The sequence below is a fragment of the Capsicum annuum genome, chromosome 7, assembly GCF_002878395.1.
Source record: "Capsicum annuum cultivar UCD-10X-F1 chromosome 7, UCD10Xv1.1, whole genome shotgun sequence".
Taxonomy (NCBI): Eukaryota; Viridiplantae; Streptophyta; class Magnoliopsida; order Solanales; family Solanaceae; genus Capsicum; species Capsicum annuum.
The window spans coordinates 35,365,001-35,386,672 of record NC_061117.1 but is presented as its reverse complement, the minus strand read 5'-3'; the positions used below and the strand labels follow the sequence as shown (position 1 = coordinate 35,386,672).

Here is a 21,672-nt window from a genome sequence, read left to right as displayed (position 1 = left end):
CGGTATATGAGATGAGGGTTAAGTTTGGGGATAGAAAAGAGGTCTCGAGACAATATTTGAATATCAAGTGATCATAGTGCAAAAATAATATATGTCATATTTTAAAAAGAAGCTCGAATGACTATGAGCAAAAGGATACATGTACCCAAATCCTCCTCAGCCATTGATCACTTATGGAATTTATCATTCTGATTTCAACATTTTTTTAAATTTTTTTTAAGCAATCTATTTATTTTTTGAAAAAAATAATTTAACTAACTAATAAGGGAATAATTGAATTCATATCTAAAACAATAGAAATAGAAAATAAATTAATAGAATTCTATATGCAAAACGCGTTTTGAGGAAAATATGGAAAAAAGGCATGCCGCAAGATTGGCCTGCATCGTTAGAGTTAAAGAGTATAAAGCATACATACTGTTTAGTGAATTATCTAATATTTGAAATTCATTCAATTAAAATCATCTATCAACTACGTAATTTATTTCTTTTTACAGTTTTGTTTTAATTTTTTTTTTCAAGCTACGAATCTATTAAAATAATCTTTCTATTTCGTAAAAATAGAAAAAAAATATGTGTATATTTTATCTTTTTTTTTTTTTTTTTTTTACTTCAATTGTGTAATTACTTCACGCTGTATATATCTAAATTCTAATGCATAATATCTATTGATTAAAAAATTTTCTTCTGAACTTATCGTTGGATATACTTTTCCTAATTTCAATCTAATATTTTCCGAGAGTATATATTAGTTTCAAAGTTCCCTTACTAATATAAACTTCTAAAGTTTAAAAGGAATATTTTACTGACAGTTTAATTCAGTACAAGTGAATTTCCCCGTGTTCTTCTTTCGTGACCCCAACAAATGACCCACCTAACTCCACTTTTTAATATTTATGAATTTATTACTCACTCAACATATTTTACCAATAAATGGAATTTACTTAGCTAATACGTAGGTACACGTGATATAAAAACAAAAATAATGAAAATAACCACCAAAGTTGCGGTGATTAACAAGGTACTTCTTCTTTCTTAATTATAAATCTCGAGTTTAAATTTTGTTTCTTAATTATAAATCTCGAGTTTAAATTTTGTGAATGAATCAGTTAGCATTTACTATTAAAGCAGAATTATTTAACCAAATTTAAATTACATGAATTTCAACATTAATATATATCATGTAAAAAATAATTTTTAAAAAGATAATAATTGCGGTAGCATCACATTTCCAATAATTGATTGAAAAAAATTTATAGAACCGGAACTTTAGATGTAGGTCGATTATTTGATAGCTCAATTAAAAGTAAATTGTTAAAATAATAACATTTGGGTAGTTTAGTTATTTATTATACACCATATTTAATATTCTCACTTCTTAATAGTGCGAAGTAAATTTTATTCTTATAATATGTTTGACTATGAATATTATTCACAATATTTTAAAATATATTTTTAATTTATTATGAAACTATTGTGGCCATAAATATTCTGAAAAACATTTTCACAATATTTGAATTTTTGAATAACACTTCAAGAGGTAATTTTACTATTTCTTAATTTATTTTTTGTATTTCACTTTTGTACTTTTTAATTTCTTTAAAAAAATCTATTTTCTTTTATTTTTATAAAACTCTAAAATTTTTAAATTTATTTTCACATTTTATATTTTTTAACTTCAAAAATACTCCATTTTCGAAATGCAAACACAAACAAGAAAGAAGAAAAAAAGAACATCATCATTGTTACTAGTATTTTACTATTAAAAAAGGTACTTATAATCTATTAATTAAGTCCAGTTAGTAGGCTGGCCTTGTTTGTTCATAGGTATAATTTCAAAAATTTGAAAGTAGTTCTATAGAAATTATTTCTAAATAAAGATTATTTTTAATTATATCAATTCATTATTTCGACTTCAAATTTAAAATACGACAACTAACATTTTTTCAAGTTTTTATTTACGATCTTTTAGCTGTGTTTTCATACTAATTTTTCTTATATTAACCAATTCATTATCACATGCCTACTTAAATCAATACGAGTTGTATTATGATGAATATCATTTTTGTGTATAGAATTTTAAGTTCTAAGTCTTATATATAGAAAACATAAATTTTGTGAGGAAAATTTTTCTTTATCAATTATAATTGGGACTTTAATAACTTAGATAATTTTATGTTGGATCATGTGCTATCCTAAAATATAATTTTTGTTAGGAAATATTACCTAAATGAATCATATTCTATAAGGATTAATTGGGTTTTAATAGAAGTGCTCGATATCGAACTGGAAGCCAAAGGAGAAAAAAAAATAATTATTTTGGAATTACCTATTATGTTTTTTATGTCGTATCATGTACTCCCCTAAACTAAAATTTTTGTTAGGAAATGTTCCTCTGACCGAATTATATAACTTTATGAATCAACAGTAATCCATGTTTAATATAAGTATTCAATATTTAATGTCAATTGAGAAGCTAAAGAAAAATATGAGATAAATTTATTTAAAAATTAATCTACATATTAATTATTACTCCCTCCATTCTAAATTATATGTCATTAATTCTTTTTTAGTCCGTATCAAATAAGTGTCGTCTTTTTTTATTAGGCAACTTTTTAAAGATACAATTACTCTTTTATCCTTATTGGTCCCACTTAATTTAAAAAAAGAAAAGATATTGACACATTTTTTGATAAAGAATAATTTAGTAAACTTTACCAAGTCTTTCCTTTTTTTCTTAAACCTCGTGCCTAATTAAATGATGACACATAAAATGGGACGGTGGAAGTAGTATTTTTTTGGTATCAAACCACCCTACGGAGGCTGGGAGTTTCAGTCACGTATTTGTTCAGTCTCCTAGGTAAAAGGGTAACTTCAATATTTTCAACCGATTTTTCAACACCACAAAAGGCAGTAATTTTTTTTTAAATTTTTTTAACAATAATATGCCTTTTATGTCGTACCATAAGCTACCCTACAAGTACTTTCCTGTAAAAAATTAAAATCATAACAGAAAAGTATAAAAATAAACTTTGCTTTCAAACCACAAAACATACACAGGAAGCTTCCCAACACTTTCCCCCTATGAAGTATACACATTGCAATTTCCATTAATCTGCAATTCTCCTCAAATTTTCTTCGCAATATTGTCGGTTTCTCCACTTCTGGTAACTTCTCCAAAATCTACCCTTTTTTTCCACAATTCAAAATAATCTATGCAGTAAAAAAACTTATTTTAGTCTCAGTGAATTTATTTACAGTGATGAATACAAATAGTATACTTTATTATATTATACCATTAATATATGTTTTTTTTTTTTTTTTTGGATTTTGTTACGTTGAAAATGGTGATTTTGGCTGAATATGAGCAGTATTTTTTTTCTCCTGGTATTGTAAATTGTGCTAGTATTTGGTCGGTGTTAGGTGATAAACCCTAGTAATTTATTTTTTGTTTGTTAGATTTATTATTGAGAGTTTTTGAGAAAAACATTGTTAGATTGTGTTTTTAGTATATTATCTTATATTATATGTTCTTCTTTTTTTAAAGATTTTGTTACGTCGAAAATGGAGATTTTTGGGTGATTATGAGTAGTATTTGTGTTTTTCTTAGCTTTATAAATTATGCTGGTATTTATAAACCCTAGTATTTTTTTCGTGTGTGTGAAATTGGGGTTTATATTAGTTCTTTTTTTGTGTATTAGATTTATTGTTAAGAATATTTGAGAAAAAAATTTGTAGTGTTTCTTCTTTTTTCGGTTTTGGTGCAATTGGGGTTTATTTTTAGTATTTTTTTTTGTGTATCAGATTTATTGTTGAAAAAAATAGTTATCAAATCTGGTGTCATCTCTCCTGCGACAGTGAGGAAAGGATGAATGAGGAGAATGTGAAAAGTTCGCCGTATCGGCGGCATCAGAATGAGGATTTGGAAGCTGGTGGGAGTAGCAGCAGGTTGTCTCTGGATGATTGTGCAAGTCCGTTTGACATTCCAAGGACTAAGAGTGCACCTATTGATCGCCTGAAAAGGTGGAGGGTAAGTATTCTTTTTGATTTTTTGGATTTTTCGTCGTGTAACTGTTAGTATTGTTATTATTTTTGTGTGTATGCGTGTTCATTTGGTGAAATTTTAGTATTATGTGGTTTTTTAGATCCATGTTTTCGGTTTATTCTTTGTTTACTGTGTTAGTAAAACCATTGTAGAGTTGAGCCCCCCTGGGGTATGGATTTGTCTTTGTTAGTTTGCGCTTTACCCCAATGTGGTACTTCCGGGCGTGGATGGGATTAAATCAGGCTCCAATATGGGTACCGGACACAATGTGGGAAACCAAAAAAAAAAAAAAGCCATGCTAGAGTTCCCTAGTACCTATTGCTGATTGGAGGTGGAGGGTATCCACATTGCATAAGCTTGCCTGGACACAACGGTCATCAGAAAAAATAAACCCATTTGTGATTTTCACTTTTAGGGGAGTTCTCGTATATTACCTTATGAAAAAAATAATTTTCGTATGTTGTTTCTTTAATTAGGAGAATTTGGTGTCGGTCTTCTATTGGTTGAGTCATGACTCATGAGGGAGTTGTGTTGTTTAATAGGGCCTTTAATGAACCATGGAGCATATAATTTGCATTATGCCAAGATTTATGGGGAAATGGATTATAGTTTTTCATTACTATTAAATGACAGTGAATTTGATATGGGCTTTGTCATAAAAGGGTGGTTTCTCCAATTTCCATCCTCTCTATGTTCAAGTCTTTTCATTCATTTGTTTTAAAGATGGCCAACTTGGACCACCTGGTTGATAATAGCTTAAGAATTAGCTGGAGGTAGAAGTTTGAAATAAGATTGAACTTATTAAAGATGGCTAACTTGGACCACCTGGTTGAGAATTGACTGGAGGGAGAAGTTTGAAATAAGATTGAATTTATTGGTGTCGCTGCTAGAGACGCTAATTTTCCATCTTCTGTCCTCATGTTTGGGTTTGAGATTTTTCCGAATATAACATTTTTATCAGCCTATCATTAGATACAATGAATCCTTAGATACAACGGACTGGGAAATTGGTATTTGGTTTCCAATCCTGTGAGTATACTGATAAACATTATAAAAGGAAGTGGACCAATGAATCTGTTATGCCAAAATGTGTTTTGCAACCATTGGCAAAACCCGAATGGTTATGGTGCGGTCTTCATGATGGTTACACTAAATCCAAAATTTTGTTACTGAGAGGACACAATGTGGAGTATTGATAGACAAGAGAGGATACTCAAGTGGAAGCACCTAACTTCCAACCTTAAGGTTGAAGTTGCGAGTCACCAACGGAGCAAATTACCATATCAATGAAGACAAACAATGTGGAGTGTTGAAGCTTTTTGGTTACCCTATGCAACGTGGCTATCAATGTCCACTTTCCTATATGACAACAACAACAACAACAAACCCAGTATATTCCCACATAGTGGGGTCTGGGGTGGGTAGAATGTATGGAGTCCATACCACTACATCCGAAGAAGTAGAGAGGCACTTTCCTATATGACAGTGTTATGTTTTTAAGTTACTTGAAGGGTAATATATTCTTTATTGTGAAATGGGTACTACAGTGGTTGACGGATATGCACTCAGGAAGAAAATGAAACTTTTTTTTACAAAATGGCAGAGAGCAGTTCGTTTCCTGGTTATTTGAATCCTCTTTTGTTATGTTATATTGTTTGTTGATGTGATGGAGAAGTGTAGTGTTTTAGTTTTCTTGTTTCTTTGCAAGCTTGACACTTCCCTTTTCCGTTTACAAATTTATAAATTCATTTATTAAAAAAACTTGCAAAACTGTGTTTCTTCCATTGGTTTAAGATGCGTATAAACTTTTGCTGACCGGAGTTAAAATCTTTTCTCAGCAAGCTGCGCTTGTCCTTAATGCTTCTCGTCGATTTCGATATACCTTGGACTTAAAAAAGGAAGAAGAAAGAAAGCAATTGATTGCTAAGATAAGAACCCATGCACAAGTCATTCGGGTAAATATTACTCTCGAGTATTTCACATTACATACAGTGCATTAAAAGGAAGTAAATATTCTTTGTTCCTTTTTTCTTTGCTTGAATCAGGCGGCTGTTCTTTTTCAAGAAGCAGGGAAAACAGTCAACGGTAAACACTTCCTGATGCTACTTTAAGTCATTGGGTGAAAACTATGTTGTGATAGTTCTAGCTGTTTAGCCTAAAAAAATTGTATACATATCTAAATACTGGGATGCTGAAGTAGGTGTGAGAAAGTGGGTAGTAAATAAAAATGTCTCATGATTGTTTGTTTTGTTACTTCACTTGAACCAATATATGGGAAATTTGTGTTCTTTCCCTGTTTGGAATGCTAATCAGCTTTTCCTGGTGGAGGGAATTAATCTGTAATCTGTAACTCTCGTTGTTCAAGTTAGTGGTGGTAACCAGCTAAAGGTGTCAACAGATATCCGTCAGATACCTTTCTAATTTGCTTTATTTTATTAAAATGGAGAAAGTTTAAAATGATGAAGCCCAGTTCTCGTGTGTTTGTTTGGTGCGAATCACAAATACAGAAGCAGATTTAATTACTGATGGGTAAGCAAAGAATTTATCACAAAGTATGAAATAGTCGAATGAAGGTGAACCTTCTTCCATAGTTATTCTTTAACTGCAACTGTTACATTTGTGCTGTTATTTATTCGGAAGGTATTTTATGTTTGAAAGGGAATCTTACATTAGGCTCTTTCACTTGGGTTTTGGATTATGTTGCTGAGATTCTCCAAAAATGTTTCCACACCCGTGTCGGATCCTCCGACAAATGCACTACTTTCGGAAGATCTGACACGTACTCATCGGCATCTTTGAAAAGTCTGAGCAACATAGTTTGAACGGTTTTCTATAGGTGCACCTTTGAGTCTAGATTTCTAGTCGTATTTTGAATTGGTAGATGTGTTATTTGTGACATGTTTCTGCAGAGTATTATTTTGTCTTACATTTTTCTTGTTTTAGGGGATGGGGCTCTTATACTGTCGGCCCCAACTGCTACCTCTCTTGGCGAGTTTGATATCAGCCAGGAGGAGCTGACCTTTATGTCTAGAGAGCATGATTTTAATGCGTTACAGCAATGTGGAGGGGCAAGTTCACCTTCAAGACCTTTAGTTTTTTCTCTTAGTTATACGAGTGCCGGATGAAGTAATAGTCTATATTTGCTATTTCCGTTGTGCAATGGTGTAAACATCAGGTTAAAGGGGTATCAGAGAAGCTGAAAACAAATTTAGATAAAGGAATTGATGGAGATGAAGTAGATTTGCTTAAGCGAAAGAATGCATATGGATCCAACACATATCCTCGGAAGAAAGGAAGGAGTTTCTGGGTATGTCTTACAGTTATTGCATCATTTAATGCTGTGATTTATTGTTGAGAATCAATGTATTTATCATCCAACATATTTACCCTTTTCGTTTGTTCTCCACTGTAGAGGTTTGTTTGGGAAGCTTGCTGTGATACAACCCTGATAATTTTGATGGTAGCTGCAGCTGCATCATTGGCTCTGGGCATAAAGACTGAGGTTCGCTGAACACATGATAACTTCTGGTCACCATTTTAAGATATAAATTCTGCATTGGAAAACTATTTATTGAAGTTTCAGTAGAAAGAATCGTTGTTCCTCTGTCTTTGTTTATTGATAACAACAACAACAACAAACCCAGTGTATTCCCACCTAGTGGGGTCTGGGGGGGTAAGATGTACGCAGTCCATACCTCTACCTCTGAAGAAGTAGAAAGGCTGTTTGTGATAGACCCCCGGTTCAAGTCACGAGATACCACACAAACTCATAGTAAAGCACAGAACTAGATTACATAGCATAAATACGGCACCCATAAGTATTAGAAAACAGAGGAAAGCACACAGATTCGTAATAAAACATGGAACACGGAATCATAACAAGAATAAAACCCCTACCAAGTAATTCCCTACACTAGCAACCCAAACCGGCCCTAGTCTTCTGCCCTAATTCGCGTCCTCCAGACCTTCCTATCTAGGGTCATGTCCTCGGTGAGCTGTAACTGCTCCATGTCCCGCCTAATCACCTCACCCCAATACTTCTTCGGCCTACCCCTACCCCGCCTAAAACCATCCAACGCTAGCCTCTCACACCTACGAACCGGGGCATCCATGCCCCTCCTCTTCACGTGTCCGAACCATCTCAATCGGGCTTCCCGCATCTTGCACTCCACTGGAGTCACACCAACCTTCTCCCGGATAGTCTCATTCCGAACTCTATCCCCTCTAGTCAGCCCACACATCCAGCGCAACATCCGCATTTCTGCCACCTTCATTTTTTGGATGTGGGAGTTCTTAACTGGCCAACACTCCGCTCCATACAACATGGCCGGACGGACTACCACCCTGTAGAATTTGCCTTTCAGCTTGGGCGGCACCTTCTTATCACACAACACTCCTGACGCGAGCTTCCACTTCATCCATCCCGCCCCAATACGGTGCGAGACATCCTCGTCAATCTCACCGTTACTCTGGATCACGGACCCGAGATACTTGAACCAGCGGTACTTCACTCACCTCCAAGCATCTCCAAAGCACCTCCCTGGGGACTTTGTCGTAAGCCTTCTCCAGGTCGATAAACACCATGTGCAGGTCCTTCTTCCTTTCCCTATACTGTTCCACCAACCTCCGCACCAGGTGAATTGCCTTCGTCGTCAAGCGGCCAGGCATAAATCCAAACTGGTTTTCCGAAATAGACACTATCCGTCTCAGCCTCACCTCGACCACTCTTTGTTTATTGATATTGAGTGGAAATATATTTAGAGGATTCACACGGCTGTGGCTGGGGATGAGAATTGTACAGCCTTATAGATCTCGAAAAACTCATTTTGTATTAATAAAATCTCCTATGTTCTTACCTATAAGTAAAAGCTCTTACGTTCTTCGTCTTTTATGGGAAGTCACATATGCAAAGCATATACTATCTAGAGAATAATGCAGCAATATTTATCAGTTTGTGTCTGTGAACATCTTTATTCTTTTTATCCAACAATTTTGGGCTTATTATGTCTTAACTTCTCCAGTATGTTGTCTTCAAACAAGTATTTAGTATCTTCTAGGGAGTTTCTCCTTGTGCTCTAATTTAAGCTTGCTCTGTAGGGTATAAAAGAAGGATGGTACGATGGAGGAAGCATTGCTTTGGCAGTGATTATTGTCATAGTAGTGACAGGTACAAGGATTTATTTTGCGTTTTATTTCAATAGAGCTTTGATGTTAAGCTTGTGTTTAATTTGGCTAGTATGAAGAAATGTGCAATGTCAGTGAACTCTGAACCCTGGATTAGAAAACATGGATTCGTTATTTATAGCTTGTTTGCCCACTCATTTGGAAAGTGCTTCTCAAAAAAGTACATTTGCAGAATAGCAGTTTGTGTTTGGCTAAACAGTTTCAAAAGCACTTTTGCCAAAATATTAGAGCATTAATTTGTGTTAGGTTATGGTTCCAAAAGTGCTTTTGGAGGAAAGCAACTTTATTTAACTTCTGAAAAACAATTTCTGCTACTATTCATAAACGCTTATTTTGTTTCTAAAAGCTTGACAAACATTTCGAATTCTCTAAAATAATCTCTTCAATAAATGAGCACTTTTAACTTCCTAGAAGCCAAATGGGATATTAGATTTATTCTTCGAATTTCATGTCAAACTTTAGAACTACATGGTTAGTTGAAATTTGGTTTAAAATGGGAAAGACACATGCTGATTACGTTAGTCAGTTCTTTAATATAAAATGTGAAAGATTGAGAGATTGATTGATGATTATACTGATAATGTTATTGACATACATGTCAATCTTACATGGAGGGTTTTTACATGGTAGAAGTCCAATTAGGAGTCATTTGGTATGCCAGCTGGGATAAGGTGAGATCACTATTTTGCACATTATACTAGAAATGTGTTTTAAGAGAGTTACAGGGTGCCTCAAGTCTTGGGCTGTAGATGAACATCTCCTGCACTGGGGTAAACGTTTCATTCATAATTTAATATCTCCCTCCAAGTTTCTGATGCTTGGTTTCTCCTAGCAACCAATGCTTTTACAACTATTAACAGTCCCAGCATCTATTTTTTCATTTAGGTTTTTGTAGGTACGACTGTGTCCAATTTGCAATCAACTTGTAGGTTAAAATACAACTCTATGTCCAGTGCCGATTGCGGATTACCTAAAGCATAATCACAGAATCTTGTATAATAAGGATGCAGATGTTGTTAAGTCAGTGATCTCTACCTAGTTAGCTGGATGAATTGTGAACTCGGAGCAAATCTTGTGTGGTCTAGATTAGTAGCTTCAGTTACAACAATATCATAATAGCTGATTAAAAAGATATCTAAGTCTATTATGCATTTACTCGTCAATATTTATTTCCCTAAAGTTGTTGATGTAAGCCATTGTGTAGAAACTATTTTAGCATCTGGATTGTATCTGGCCAATGAATAAAGCCTTAAATTTCATTTTAAGTTTTCCTGTTGGCAACTCAAAAGTCTCCTGTATGCATTTGCAGCTGTTAGTGACTATAAGCAATCACTTCAGTTCCAAAATCTTAATGAAGAGAAGCAGAACATACAAATTGAGGTTTGTATTCTACTGTTTCCTGGTATTGCTTGTGGTTGTCTCCTGTTTTTGGGTCCTTCCTTTTTTATTTTAATATTCTGAGACTTATGGATTGTACTGGGTATGTTGTTGTTGAATGTTTCGCGACTAATCTGTACAGGTCGTTAGAGGGGGGCGAAGAGTTCCTGTTTCAATATTTGATGTTGTTGTTGGTGATGTTGTACCTCTGAAAATAGGTGACCAGGTCAGTTTCCCTTTCTTCTTCCTTTTTTGATGTTGTAAGTACAATAATGTTTCTATGAACCTCTTTTCTCTACTTTGATTGCAGGTACCTGCTGACGGAATATTAATCTCGGGTCAATCTCTTGCGCTTGATGAATCAAGCATGACAGGAGAGAGCAAGATTGTGAGTGTTTTCTAGTAATCTCATAGGTTACATGCTCCAATTTCCTTGTTAACTTGTATTAATTTCATTATCCAGGTTCACAAGGATTCTAAATCTCCTTTCCTAATGTCTGGATGCAAAGTAGCCGATGGATATGGAACGATGCTGGTAGGCTCTTCTTCTGCATGATTTCCGTGTGTTTGTAGGGTCTACTTTGGTTGTTTCCTTTGAACCTTAATTTCAGATGGTCAAATGGTTTTATAGATCCTTGATCTGGGGTAAAAGACTTGTTAAATAAGCAAAACATTGGAAGGATTAGGGCCCAAATCTAGATGAATGGTTCAAGGAGTTCATATAGTTGACCTGAGCTTTATTTAAGATTGGGGCATGCTAGATTTTTTGATTGATTTGCAGATGATTTCACACACATCATATTCATTTCCAGGTGGTAGGTGTTGGAATAAACACAGAATGGGGATTGCTGATGGCAAGCATTACAGAGGATAATGGAGAGGAAACACCATTGCAGGTTATTTGAGCGTAAATGTTATGATTCTGTTGAATGATACATTCATGAGTTCACAATTTGTGTATTTCATTTTAGGTCCGCCTTAATGGTGTGGCAACCTTCATTGGCATAGTTGGGCTCACTGTGGCTTTAGCTGTTCTGATTGTCCTTATGATCAGGTAGTGGCAGCACTCAATTGATGCTGTTTATCCTTCACCTTACCTCTACTGCTCCAGGAGTCTTATGTTTGAGAATATATGTGCAGATTCTTTACTGGCCATACTTATAACCCAGACAAATCTCCTCAATTCGTAGCTGGGAAAACAAAAGTTGGCAAGGCTGTAGATGGAGCTATAAAGATCTTCACTGTTGCTGTATGTGCATTTTTTTATTATGACCTTTTGTTCTCTAATTCTTTGTCATCTCGAATCAACGACCTGTGGAAATGTAGGTTACAATTGTGGTTGTGGCAGTGCCGGAAGGGCTTCCTTTAGCAGTGACCCTAACGTAAGTTCAGTCCTTCAGTTCTTGCTTCTCTTTAAATTCCTTGGTTGTTAAACACAAACCTGAGTGTGGTTGTGAGGGTCATATGTATTGCTGGAGATCTCTAAGTGTTTGATTAGTTTGTCCTTATGTTCTTCATCAACTTGGGTAACTGTTGGTCTTTGCATCAATATAATTCTCTGTTACACAACTGGTATTTGAAGTAGTCTCTGACTTGTTTTGCAGGCTTGCATATTCAATGAGGAAAATGATGGCAGATAAGGCTTTGGTAGGAACAGTCATCTTTCTCTTAATTCTTTTCTCAAGATATCTGTGTTCTTATCAATGTTTAACTGCAGGTGAGAAGGCTTTCTGCTTGTGAGACTATGGGCTCTGCAACTACAATTTGCAGTGATAAAACTGGGACCTTGACTTTGAATCAGGTTGAAATTTTTTAAATCCTCTTGTATTTTGTTTTCCCGCTTCCTTGTCCTTCCTTTTTTCATTCATTTTCCCTTTGGTTCTGGATGGCTTTTGTGCTGATGTTGTGGATGAAGAGCCAATTTATACTGTATACAACTTTGCTTTGCGATGCTGCATAGCTTCAATTCCGACTTTTTCCCTCTTTGTAGATGACTGTGGTTGAGGCCTATGTCTCTGGTAAAAAGATTGATCCACCTGATGATAAAACTGCAGTGCCTCCAGCTGTGTTGTCTCTGCTTCATGAAGCGGTGGGACTGAATACAACTGGCAGTGTCTTTGTGCCACAGGCAAGTTTCAATAAAGATTTTTCTGCTTTGTTTAGTTGTAGCCTTTATGATTTCTATCCTTTGCCGTTAGAAGTTAATATAATTTGGGTAACAGGATGTTTTACTGTCAATCCTCTAATTTGTATTACATTTTCTTTTGATATTCCAGGATTACTTAAAGACTGTAGCATTCATAATACTCTCTATATGATTTCTTTACTTGAAAATACTTGTAATATGATTTCCACGGATGTCAAGTATCTCCTTCATTGATTATATTGATTTATTTATATGTTGTCATAATGTTTTTTCCATTTTCAACTATTATTTAGTATTTTCTTTTACTACTAATAGTATAATGCACAAGTTGAGCTATATATCTTGAGGTCTATATCATGCCAAATGGATGAGGGAGGGGTTATTTCCTTAGTTATGGTGTAACCAAGTGGGGTTTAAGTTATGATTTGAGGCTGAATCTACTAAGAGGAGAGTGTTGATTTTTCTTTTATTCCTTAGGTTTCAGTGTATCAGTTACTGCTCCCAGCTGATGGTCTCTTTCAGCTGCATTGTTTTTTGAATGGGTGTTTATTTTTTATTCTTTGAATAACTGAAACACTTCTACAACAACAATGACATACCCAGTATATTCCCACAAAGGGGGGGGGGGGGGGGGGGGGGGTCTGAGGAGGCTAAAGTGTACGCAGTCCACACCTGACTCATGCTTCTAGTCTAGATTATGAATGGAGTAGAAGAGAGTTACTGGTTGCACCTTATGCCTTGACAATATGCTGTTGGCCTACACTACATATGTTTGAGGAACTATTGATGTTTTCAGTAATCTGAATAATTGTTAATCTGCTGTTCCATTACTAGTGTGGAAACTGTTCTCCTCGCTTATATTGATAGTTTTCTACATTTTATAAGGTGGTTAATATTTTTTAGCTGTATGTTGGCCTTGCTAGAAGTGGTGTTGGCGAGTTTTGACATGAATGTGATGCCTTGAAATATAGTGTTTCAATTAGTCCGAGTTCGTTTTATCAGTTAAGGGGTGTTCTTACCGTTTTTTCCTTTTCATTTTGTGGGGATTACGTTTCTGAATCTAGATAGAGAACATACTGCAATCAATGATCATGTGCTTCCTCATTTTCTGATAGGGTGGGGCTGCTGTTGAGATTTCTGGATCGCCGACAGAGAAAGCAATTCTCCAATGGGGCATCAATGTAATTATGCTTTGTTTTATGCTTATAGTAATTGATGTCCGAATTCTCTGAAGTTAACTGGTATTTTCTTCTATAGCTAGGAATGAATTTTGATGCAGTACGATCAGAAGCATCTATTATCCATGCTTTCCCATTCAATTCAGAGAAAAAAAGAGGCGGTGTTGCTGTGAAGCTGGTAATGCATTGCTCAATTCTGAAGCTTTGTTTCTTACATATAATATGACTAGATTTTAACTATGTTGCTCAGACTCCCCAAAAATGTTGCTACATACCCGTGCCCGATATTCCAAAATTTACCTTTTTTTGAGGATTCGACCCACTCAGCTGAAGGCATTTCTGAAGAGTCTTGAGTAACGTACTCTTTGTTTGATTATACATTTTGACTTGAGGGACTTCACAGAGAAGGAAACCAAGAGAAAAGTGATAGATGATTCCCGTTTCATCCTTGCTTCTGAATGGTAGCCATGTGCTGTTTCTTATCTTCGGATTTTCTTTTTCCAACCTGCCTGTGAAGTGCAATCTCCGCATCATCTTGAAGGGCCAGGCTTATGATATAAAAGTTGTTTATGCTTTGAGCTTTTATCATTCTAGAAATTGGCTTGCTAGATGTTTTTACTTGTTGATGGCAAGCTTAACGACCAAAAGTTGCTTAGATATGATGTTCAGAAAATCTGGTCCTTAAAAAAAAGAAAAAAGAAAAAGATCTGGCTCTTTTATTTGGCATCCAGATGACTCAAACGAAAACATTGCTTTTAGTGCATCTCTTCTTTGGGTGCTATAAGATTTTCTCATGTTAGGAAAATAGCTGAAGCTATCTGGTAGGTCGAATGTTGTAAATCAGCTCTTAGAGCTTTATGGTCATGGAAAAAACACCTTATTAGTTTGGATTTGTATCTGAACGATGCTTGGGGTGATGTCAATGCTTTTTTCTTTGATTCGAAATGTAGTGATCTGCATGTGTGGTTTGGTGTTTTGCAGGATTCTGAGGTTCACTTGCATTGGAAAGGAGCTGCGGAAATTGTTCTCTCTTGTTGTACAAGTTTCATCGATGAGAATGGGTCGGTGGTTCCTCTGGGCAATGATAAGGTTTGTGGATCTGTTGGTCTTATCAAGCAGTTGATCTGTTAAAGAAGTAAAAACTAATCCTAGTTTGGAAGTATCTTATCAAGCAGTTGATCTGTTAAAGAAGTAAAAACTAATCCTAGTTTGGAAGTACGATATTTTCTTCTTCATTTTGAGGAATATTGGTCAATGTCACTCCAAAAACTTGTCATCTGAACCACTGAATCTAAATTGGGCATTCATAGGAGATAAAAGAATGCCAAAAGTTGAATGGTCTCTTCCATGAAATTTTACTATCTGTTGTAACTTTCTTCTATATAGATGTTAGTGATTTCTGCACATCACTTTTTGCAGGAGATTTAGCACAATTTTACTGATCCGAAAAATTTAACGTTATTTTTCAGCTTTAATTCTGAGTGTGAGTTTATTTATGGTCCACAGATGTCCAATTTCAAGGAAGCAATTGGAAGCATGGCTGCTTCGAGTTTGAGATGTGTTGCTATTGCCTACCGGCCATATGAGGTTGAAAAAGTACCTGCTGAGGAAGAAATAGATCACTGGGAAATCCCTGAGGGTGACCTGGTATTGCTTGCAGTTGTAGGCATTAAGGTACTCTGTGAAACTCTTCTTAACCTAATTTATATGGTTTATAGGAAATCTCGAGGGAACCTTTCTGCAGCACACTGAAGGAAGATGTTACAGAACTCCCAAGTTATTCAATTATATTTGTTGTCTGTGTAAAGGGTCGAAATTTTGAGCCAATCCAAAACCAAGCTGAGATCTTTATGGACTCATCTTAAACTGATACTTCTCCGAGCAGTTTTTTGGGGTTGGCTGACTGAAAATTGTGGCTTGAGCTCACAGGAAGGGGATGATTTTTAGGAACTTGAGACTCTGCTGAACTATGTTGCTTGGACTCTTCAAAAATGTCATCTGGTGCGTGTCGGATCCTTCAAAAGTAGTGCATTTTTGGAGTTCCCGACACGGGTGTGGCAATATTTTTGAAGAGTCTGAGCAACAGGGCTTACCTAATTTTCAGTTGCAAACAGATAACTGGAACAAAAATCCTAATTTTCAGATTTGCTTTATCTAGCCAGGGAAAACTTCTTAAGCCATATATAGTATGTCAATGAAGGCAAATTCCCAAGGTTGAGGTTGGAGAGGATTTATCAAAACCTTGTTGACATTGATTCCTTGAGATCTTCAAAATCGATTATGTCTTCCAGCTGCAAAGCACAGTAGTATGAGAGTCGAAGGTGGTTACACTTTGGGGAGTGGAACCTATAGCGCAGATGCTATGGAGCAACAGTGATGGTGAAGAAGGGGGTGAAACTACCTATGCAGCAAAGCAAAACAATCAGGTGCAGAACCACAGCTATGGGGAAGTTGAGTGGTGGACAAGAAGTGGCAACTTGGACGGAGTAGCAATGGCAGCTAGGAAATCTGAGAATGGAGGGAGGGATAGGAGTGAATGATTACTGCCGTCAAACAAGAACTAGGGTTTCATCTTTAATATTTTTAATGCAAAAAAATTATGACATGTATCTCAGTAAAAACGAAATGCCGACATGTGTATACACACACACGCACGCACACATATATATTATATATATATATATATATATATTTTGTGTGTGTGTGTGTGTATTATATAAAAGCAAACTTGACGTCTGATGAGTCTATTGACCAAGCTCAACCTTAAAAGAAAAAAGCCAAGCCAGGCCTCAGCTTTATCTTTTAACCTGGATAATTCAAGGAATCGGGTGCTCAATTTTATACTTGCTGTGCACTCTCATAGCCTTTCCTGGAGTTGCAATTCAGTTCACTTCCTGTTCTCTCTACATTTCCTTTTCATTTTTAAGGATATATAATGCAGAAGTATCATTTACTTTGTTCTTGTGACATTTAATTAACTCTTTATATTTGTTTCTTATAGGATCCATGCCGACCAGGTGTAAGAGATTCAGTTCAGTTATGTATTGATGCTGGAGTGAAGGTAATTGTAACAATGCATTTACATTTGATTCTTTGAAACTTAATTTTGTTTTGGATGTAATCCTGCCTTAATTTTTTATGGTTTCTCATGTATTCTGTTATTAGCTCAATGATGCTTGCATCTCTCTTTTTACTGTAGAAATGGTTCTTCTCTTTGAGTTTCTTTTGGTTTCAGTAGAAAATTGTGTTCTATTTCCAAACATGGCATCCCGAGGCTTTTGAGTGTTTTTATCACATTGATGTGCCGATACTGTTAATGTTGTGGGAGAAATTGTGAAGAAAGCCTTTGCGATTTTTATCATGGGAATTTGCAAATATATTTTGTAATAAGCCTATTTGTGTTTTTATTATTTAGATAAAGTATTCTAGTGTTGCTTCTGTGCATGTCTGTACTTTGTTTTCTATTCAATATCCTGCTTGTGTTTATCAATGGCATTTAACTCAAGCATGTCAGATTGTCAGTTTGCTTACAGTTTATCTAACTGAAGATACTTGAGTCAGTTGTAATTAATATAATGCAGTACTGGGTTTCTAGTGCCATAAAGAAACAATGTGGAAAGTTGCGAACTCCACTGATGATTAGCAGTGCTTATAGGCTAAGTTGCTCCGACTCTCCAAAAATGTTGCCGCACCCGTGTCGGATCCTTCAAAAATACACGATTTTTGTAGGATCCGACACGCACCCGAAGACATTTTTGAAGAGTCCGAGCAACTTAGCTTATGGGGAGCTGTGATACTTGTCTTTTGTAATGAATATGCCAATGCTCTTTTTGGTTTCATCATAGCTGTGGTTTTGAACTAATAGTGTGATTCCTTGACACTGAAGTTTGATTGAGTGTTTCCTGTAATTGGTATACTTTCTTAGAGATCTTTTTTAGATTCATGCGACTCAAACAAATTAGGCACCTTAGATGCTTGTTAATCTGTGGTTTTGTTGTAGAGTCCTTGACTCGTGTCACTAGCTAGACTGTTCCAGGAATGTTTTAAGGAATGTTCTCCTTGACTGCTGTGTTCCTCTTGCATGAATAGGTGAGGTTTGAAACAGTTGATGAATATCCAAAAAGCTTGGAATGTCTCAATACATGTTATGCCTCTATAAAAAATGATTCTTTTTTGCTCATATTACCCTATTCCTTTTCATATTTGAACTTAAGTCCCTGCATGGGGAGCTTTGTCATATGCTTGTAGTGTAGGATGTCCACTACTATTGGAAGTACTGTTGTATTAGTGCTTCTCTCTTTCAAATCCTTTTTTAAATATTTAGCTGCGCTGCTTCCTTCCATTATATGTGATAGCATAAATCTGTTTCCCCTCAAATTCACAGGTAAGGATGGTCACTGGTGACAACTTACAAACAGCAAAGGCAATAGCTTTGGAATGTGGGATACTTAGGTCTGATGCTGATGCAGCTGAACCAAACCTGATTGAAGGGAAGAGGTTTAGAGCTTTGTCTGAGGAAGATAGAAAGGAAGTGGCAGATAAAATATCGGTATGGAATGAAACTAGATTGTTCTTAGTCATTAATGAAGCTGTTTCTCACTCTTAAATCAACATCATGTCCAGGTTATGGGAAGATCATCGCCAAATGATAAACTCTTGCTTGTTCAAGCACTAAGGAGTAAGGGCCATGTTGTAGCTGTAACTGGAGATGGTACTAATGATGCTCCTGCATTACATGAGGTGCTCTTCTTGGCTGGTTTAGAAAATAGTTATGTGATTATACAAACATGGGGTCTGCTAGGTGTACTTCAGCTGTATTCTCTTCTGAATCATTTTATCCCGTTTGCTGTCCCTTTGGATCGATGATTTTCCTTCTGTTACTTATGGGGATACACGCGTATGGGGCCTTGGGATGTATCTCTAGAAGGCTTAGATCGTGTCTTGGTACATCAGTTGCCACTTATCTGCAGTTGTATTTTTGTAATTTGCTGATCAAACTTTTTTGTCTGCTCTCTGTGATTCTTTCATGGGGTAGCAGGTGTTACCTTCACAGCTAACCACTATATTTGCTAATACGGTTTCCTTTGCTGCTGTCTTGTAGGCCGATATTGGTCTTGCTATGGGAATTGCTGGAACAGAAGTTGCCAAAGAAAGTTCAGATATCATCATACTCGATGACAATTTTGCTTCTGTTGTGAAGGTCAGTTTATCAAGGTGACAGCTTGTGCATGAAGCTATCAAGATTTTTTTCCCTAGTATCCAAACTTACCTCTCGTGTTTGACTTAACTTCTTTGAAGGTATACCCAAGAGTTGTGTTTGTGTAGTTTGAACCTAAAAAAGGTGCTAAGTTTTTTGATGTTGGGGATTGAATAATCCTGCCAGGAATTTGGGATCTTCAGGAATGAAGTGCTTAATCATCTCTTAATGAGAGCTTCTCTTAAGATCTTAGTGCTACCAAGTTACCTATTTCAGAATGCATGTTTTCTCTATGAAAGTTTTAATTGCCTTCAGCAGTTCCGAAGTCAGATCTATTTTACCTGATATTTCGCAAACCCATTAGTATCTTTTCTAGTTTCTTTGATTGAAGTTCTCCATTTTTTCAAACCAGTGCAATTTCCCCTTCAAATGCAGGTTGTGCGATGGGGCAGATCTGTGTATGCTAACATCCAGAAATTCATCCAGTTTCAGCTCACTGTTAATGTTGCTGCTCTTATAATTAATGTTGTTGCTGCTGTTTCTGCTGGTGATGTCCCATTGAATGCTGTTCAGGTTTAGTTTCTCTTCCCTCATATTATTGATCAGTGGGATTAGCCAACACACTCCTAGTGTTCTACATCCACATTCTGAGGTTGATCGTTTTTCCATTAACCTGTGCAGCTACTTTGGGTAAATCTTATTATGGACACCTTGGGTGCACTTGCACTGGCCACAGAACCACCAACTGATCATCTAATGCACCGAGCTCCTGTTGGTCGTAGGTTAGTTTGTAGATTAATCTTCTGAAGAAAGAAGCTTGCTTCAGTATTTTAATTGCAAGGATTTTGGGTTTGTGACGTCAAGTTACTTTAGCTTGGCTCTATTACTTTTTTTAGTATATTCTGCCTATTTCTAGTATTACAGATGGACTAGGTTTTTAAAGATAACGAATTCATCATGTGGCTGTGCACTTGGTTTCCTATAAGGAGGCCTTTATGCATGATGGTTTGTTGGAATTTCTTCTTTCATGCCATTTTGCGTGGTGTCTTGGAAGTTGATTTGTATTTAATCTGTGAGGTATCTAGAGCTCCAGGCACTCAATGACGTGCAGCGTAGTGGTTAATAAAGTGGCTCAAACCTTGGAGGCTAGGGTTCAAATCCCAACAAAAACAAAACACTAGGTGGTTGCAGAGTTACCTAGTACCTGTGCTGGTGGAAGGTAAGAGATAGCAGGGTACCTGGTGGAATATTTGATGTGTGCACAATCTGGCCCGCCCAGCAATGTTGTAAACATAACCTTTTAACTCTTCATCATCTTTTGTTATCTCACGCTATTTGGATGCCACCCATATATTAATTGGACTTCGTGTAAATAGGGCGACCTATTTAACATCTGTCTCTTTGATGCGCTGAAAACCATTCTTCTTTCAGTGGGTTTAAACAATCTCACTACATTCTTAACGGTCATGTGATTATAATGTAAGCTGGATTCTATACGTTTTCGACTCTTTCCACTTGTGTCACTTGATTATAGGGACTTCTAATTTCCATACCTTCTGTAATTCATTTGATACTTTGGTGCTTTTTCTTGTTTTGGTAACCATGGTGTCTCGGCCAGCTTGGGTGCACCTCGATTAGTTCCACGGGTAACTGCTACCTCCCATCAGCAGCAACAGATATTTTGTCTAAGGCTAGGAGGGGGAGAAGGGAAGAAATCACTTAATGTTTTTGTCTTCATTGGGATTTGAGCCTGAGACCTTATGATTCTCCTCCCACTTTAACTTTTACCATTAGGCCACTTCATGCTTTGGTACCTGGTGCATCCTACTTGTATTAAAAACATTTAGTGGTGGAAGTATTTTGCAACTCTAGCCATGATGTCCCAATTGGATCAACTGATTTTCAGCTTTTTTCTGTATTACTAAGTGATGTTCCTATAGTTATGATGTTTCTTGGGCTCAGCATCAATTGATTGTTTGTTTAATTCTATCTTAGGGAACCTCTTGTCACCAACATCATGTGGAGAAACCTGTTAATACAGGTAAAATAAATTTTAACGGCGATGTTCCAAATTGAGAAATATTCATTCTATGTTAGTTTTTGAGGTTAATATCTCCTGGTCGGACATCTGCAGGCTCTGTATCAAGTTACAGTTCTCCTGGTCCTGAATTTCCGAGGTAGAGAAATTCTGCATTTGCAGCATGAGACGAATGAGAGGGCTGTTAAAGTGAAGAACACCTTAATTTTCAACGCTTTCGTCTTGTGTCAGGTAAGAATATAACTGATAACAAAATATTCTATGATTGGCTTTTGCTCTCTCCATATTATCTAGTGTGGGACTTTGTGCAAACTTGAGCACATCTGCTGTTGCAGGATAATTGTCCTATTTGCGTTTTTGGATTGTGCAAGTTGTCCACTTTCTTGATTCTAAATACGTTTGGAATACCAGAAAAATATTAGCCTCCCCACTTTTCCACCTTATTAATTTCCCCTTTATTCACCAATAAAAACATCAAAACATGCTCCATGTGTTTACTCAACGAAT

The 21,672-nt window shown here is 36.1% G+C and overlaps 1 protein-coding gene across 11 annotated transcripts in view; it reads left to right on the top strand.

Annotated features, from left to right (window-relative positions):
* The window catches only part of LOC107877781 (calcium-transporting ATPase 10, plasma membrane-type), a 62,561-nt gene that overhangs the window by 39,877 nt on the left and 1,012 nt on the right, over positions 1–21,672 (top strand). For 3 of the 11 annotated variants that reach the window (XM_016724499.2, XM_047393474.1, XM_047393473.1), the window contains 30 exons: positions 3,859–4,030; positions 5,884–6,000; positions 6,091–6,130; positions 6,989–7,113; positions 7,221–7,352; positions 7,458–7,547; positions 9,143–9,212; positions 10,539–10,609; positions 10,749–10,832; positions 10,917–10,994; positions 11,070–11,141; positions 11,419–11,502; positions 11,578–11,660; positions 11,747–11,855; positions 11,933–11,988; positions 12,211–12,253; positions 12,324–12,407; positions 12,597–12,734; positions 13,868–13,933; positions 14,010–14,108; positions 14,912–15,019; positions 15,437–15,604; positions 16,932–16,991; positions 18,315–18,479; positions 18,554–18,670; positions 19,032–19,130; positions 19,563–19,700; positions 19,809–19,909; positions 21,123–21,168; positions 21,262–21,396. In XM_016724499.2, coding sequence (XP_016579985.2) covers positions 3,869–4,030; positions 5,884–6,000; positions 6,091–6,130; positions 6,989–7,113; positions 7,221–7,352; positions 7,458–7,547; positions 9,143–9,212; positions 10,539–10,609; positions 10,749–10,832; positions 10,917–10,994; positions 11,070–11,141; positions 11,419–11,502; positions 11,578–11,660; positions 11,747–11,855; positions 11,933–11,988; positions 12,211–12,253; positions 12,324–12,407; positions 12,597–12,734; positions 13,868–13,933; positions 14,010–14,108; positions 14,912–15,019; positions 15,437–15,604; positions 16,932–16,991; positions 18,315–18,479; positions 18,554–18,670; positions 19,032–19,130; positions 19,563–19,700; positions 19,809–19,909; positions 21,123–21,168; positions 21,262–21,396 — 2,940 coding nt within the window. In that variant the 5' untranslated portion in view covers positions 3,859–3,868. Of the gene's footprint in view, positions 1–3,010; positions 3,168–3,313; positions 3,424–3,804; positions 4,031–5,883; positions 6,001–6,090; positions 6,131–6,988; positions 7,114–7,220; positions 7,353–7,457; positions 7,548–9,142; positions 9,213–10,538; positions 10,610–10,748; positions 10,833–10,916; positions 10,995–11,069; positions 11,142–11,418; positions 11,503–11,577; positions 11,661–11,746; positions 11,856–11,932; positions 11,989–12,210; positions 12,254–12,323; positions 12,408–12,596; positions 12,735–13,867; positions 13,934–14,009; positions 14,109–14,911; positions 15,020–15,436; positions 15,605–16,931; positions 16,992–18,314; positions 18,480–18,553; positions 18,671–19,031; positions 19,145–19,562; positions 19,701–19,808; positions 19,910–20,212; positions 20,328–21,122; positions 21,169–21,261; positions 21,397–21,672 lie in introns of those variants that run through there. The other 8 variants (XM_016724500.2, XM_016724498.2, XM_047393475.1 and 5 more) reach the window with 8 other exon arrangements.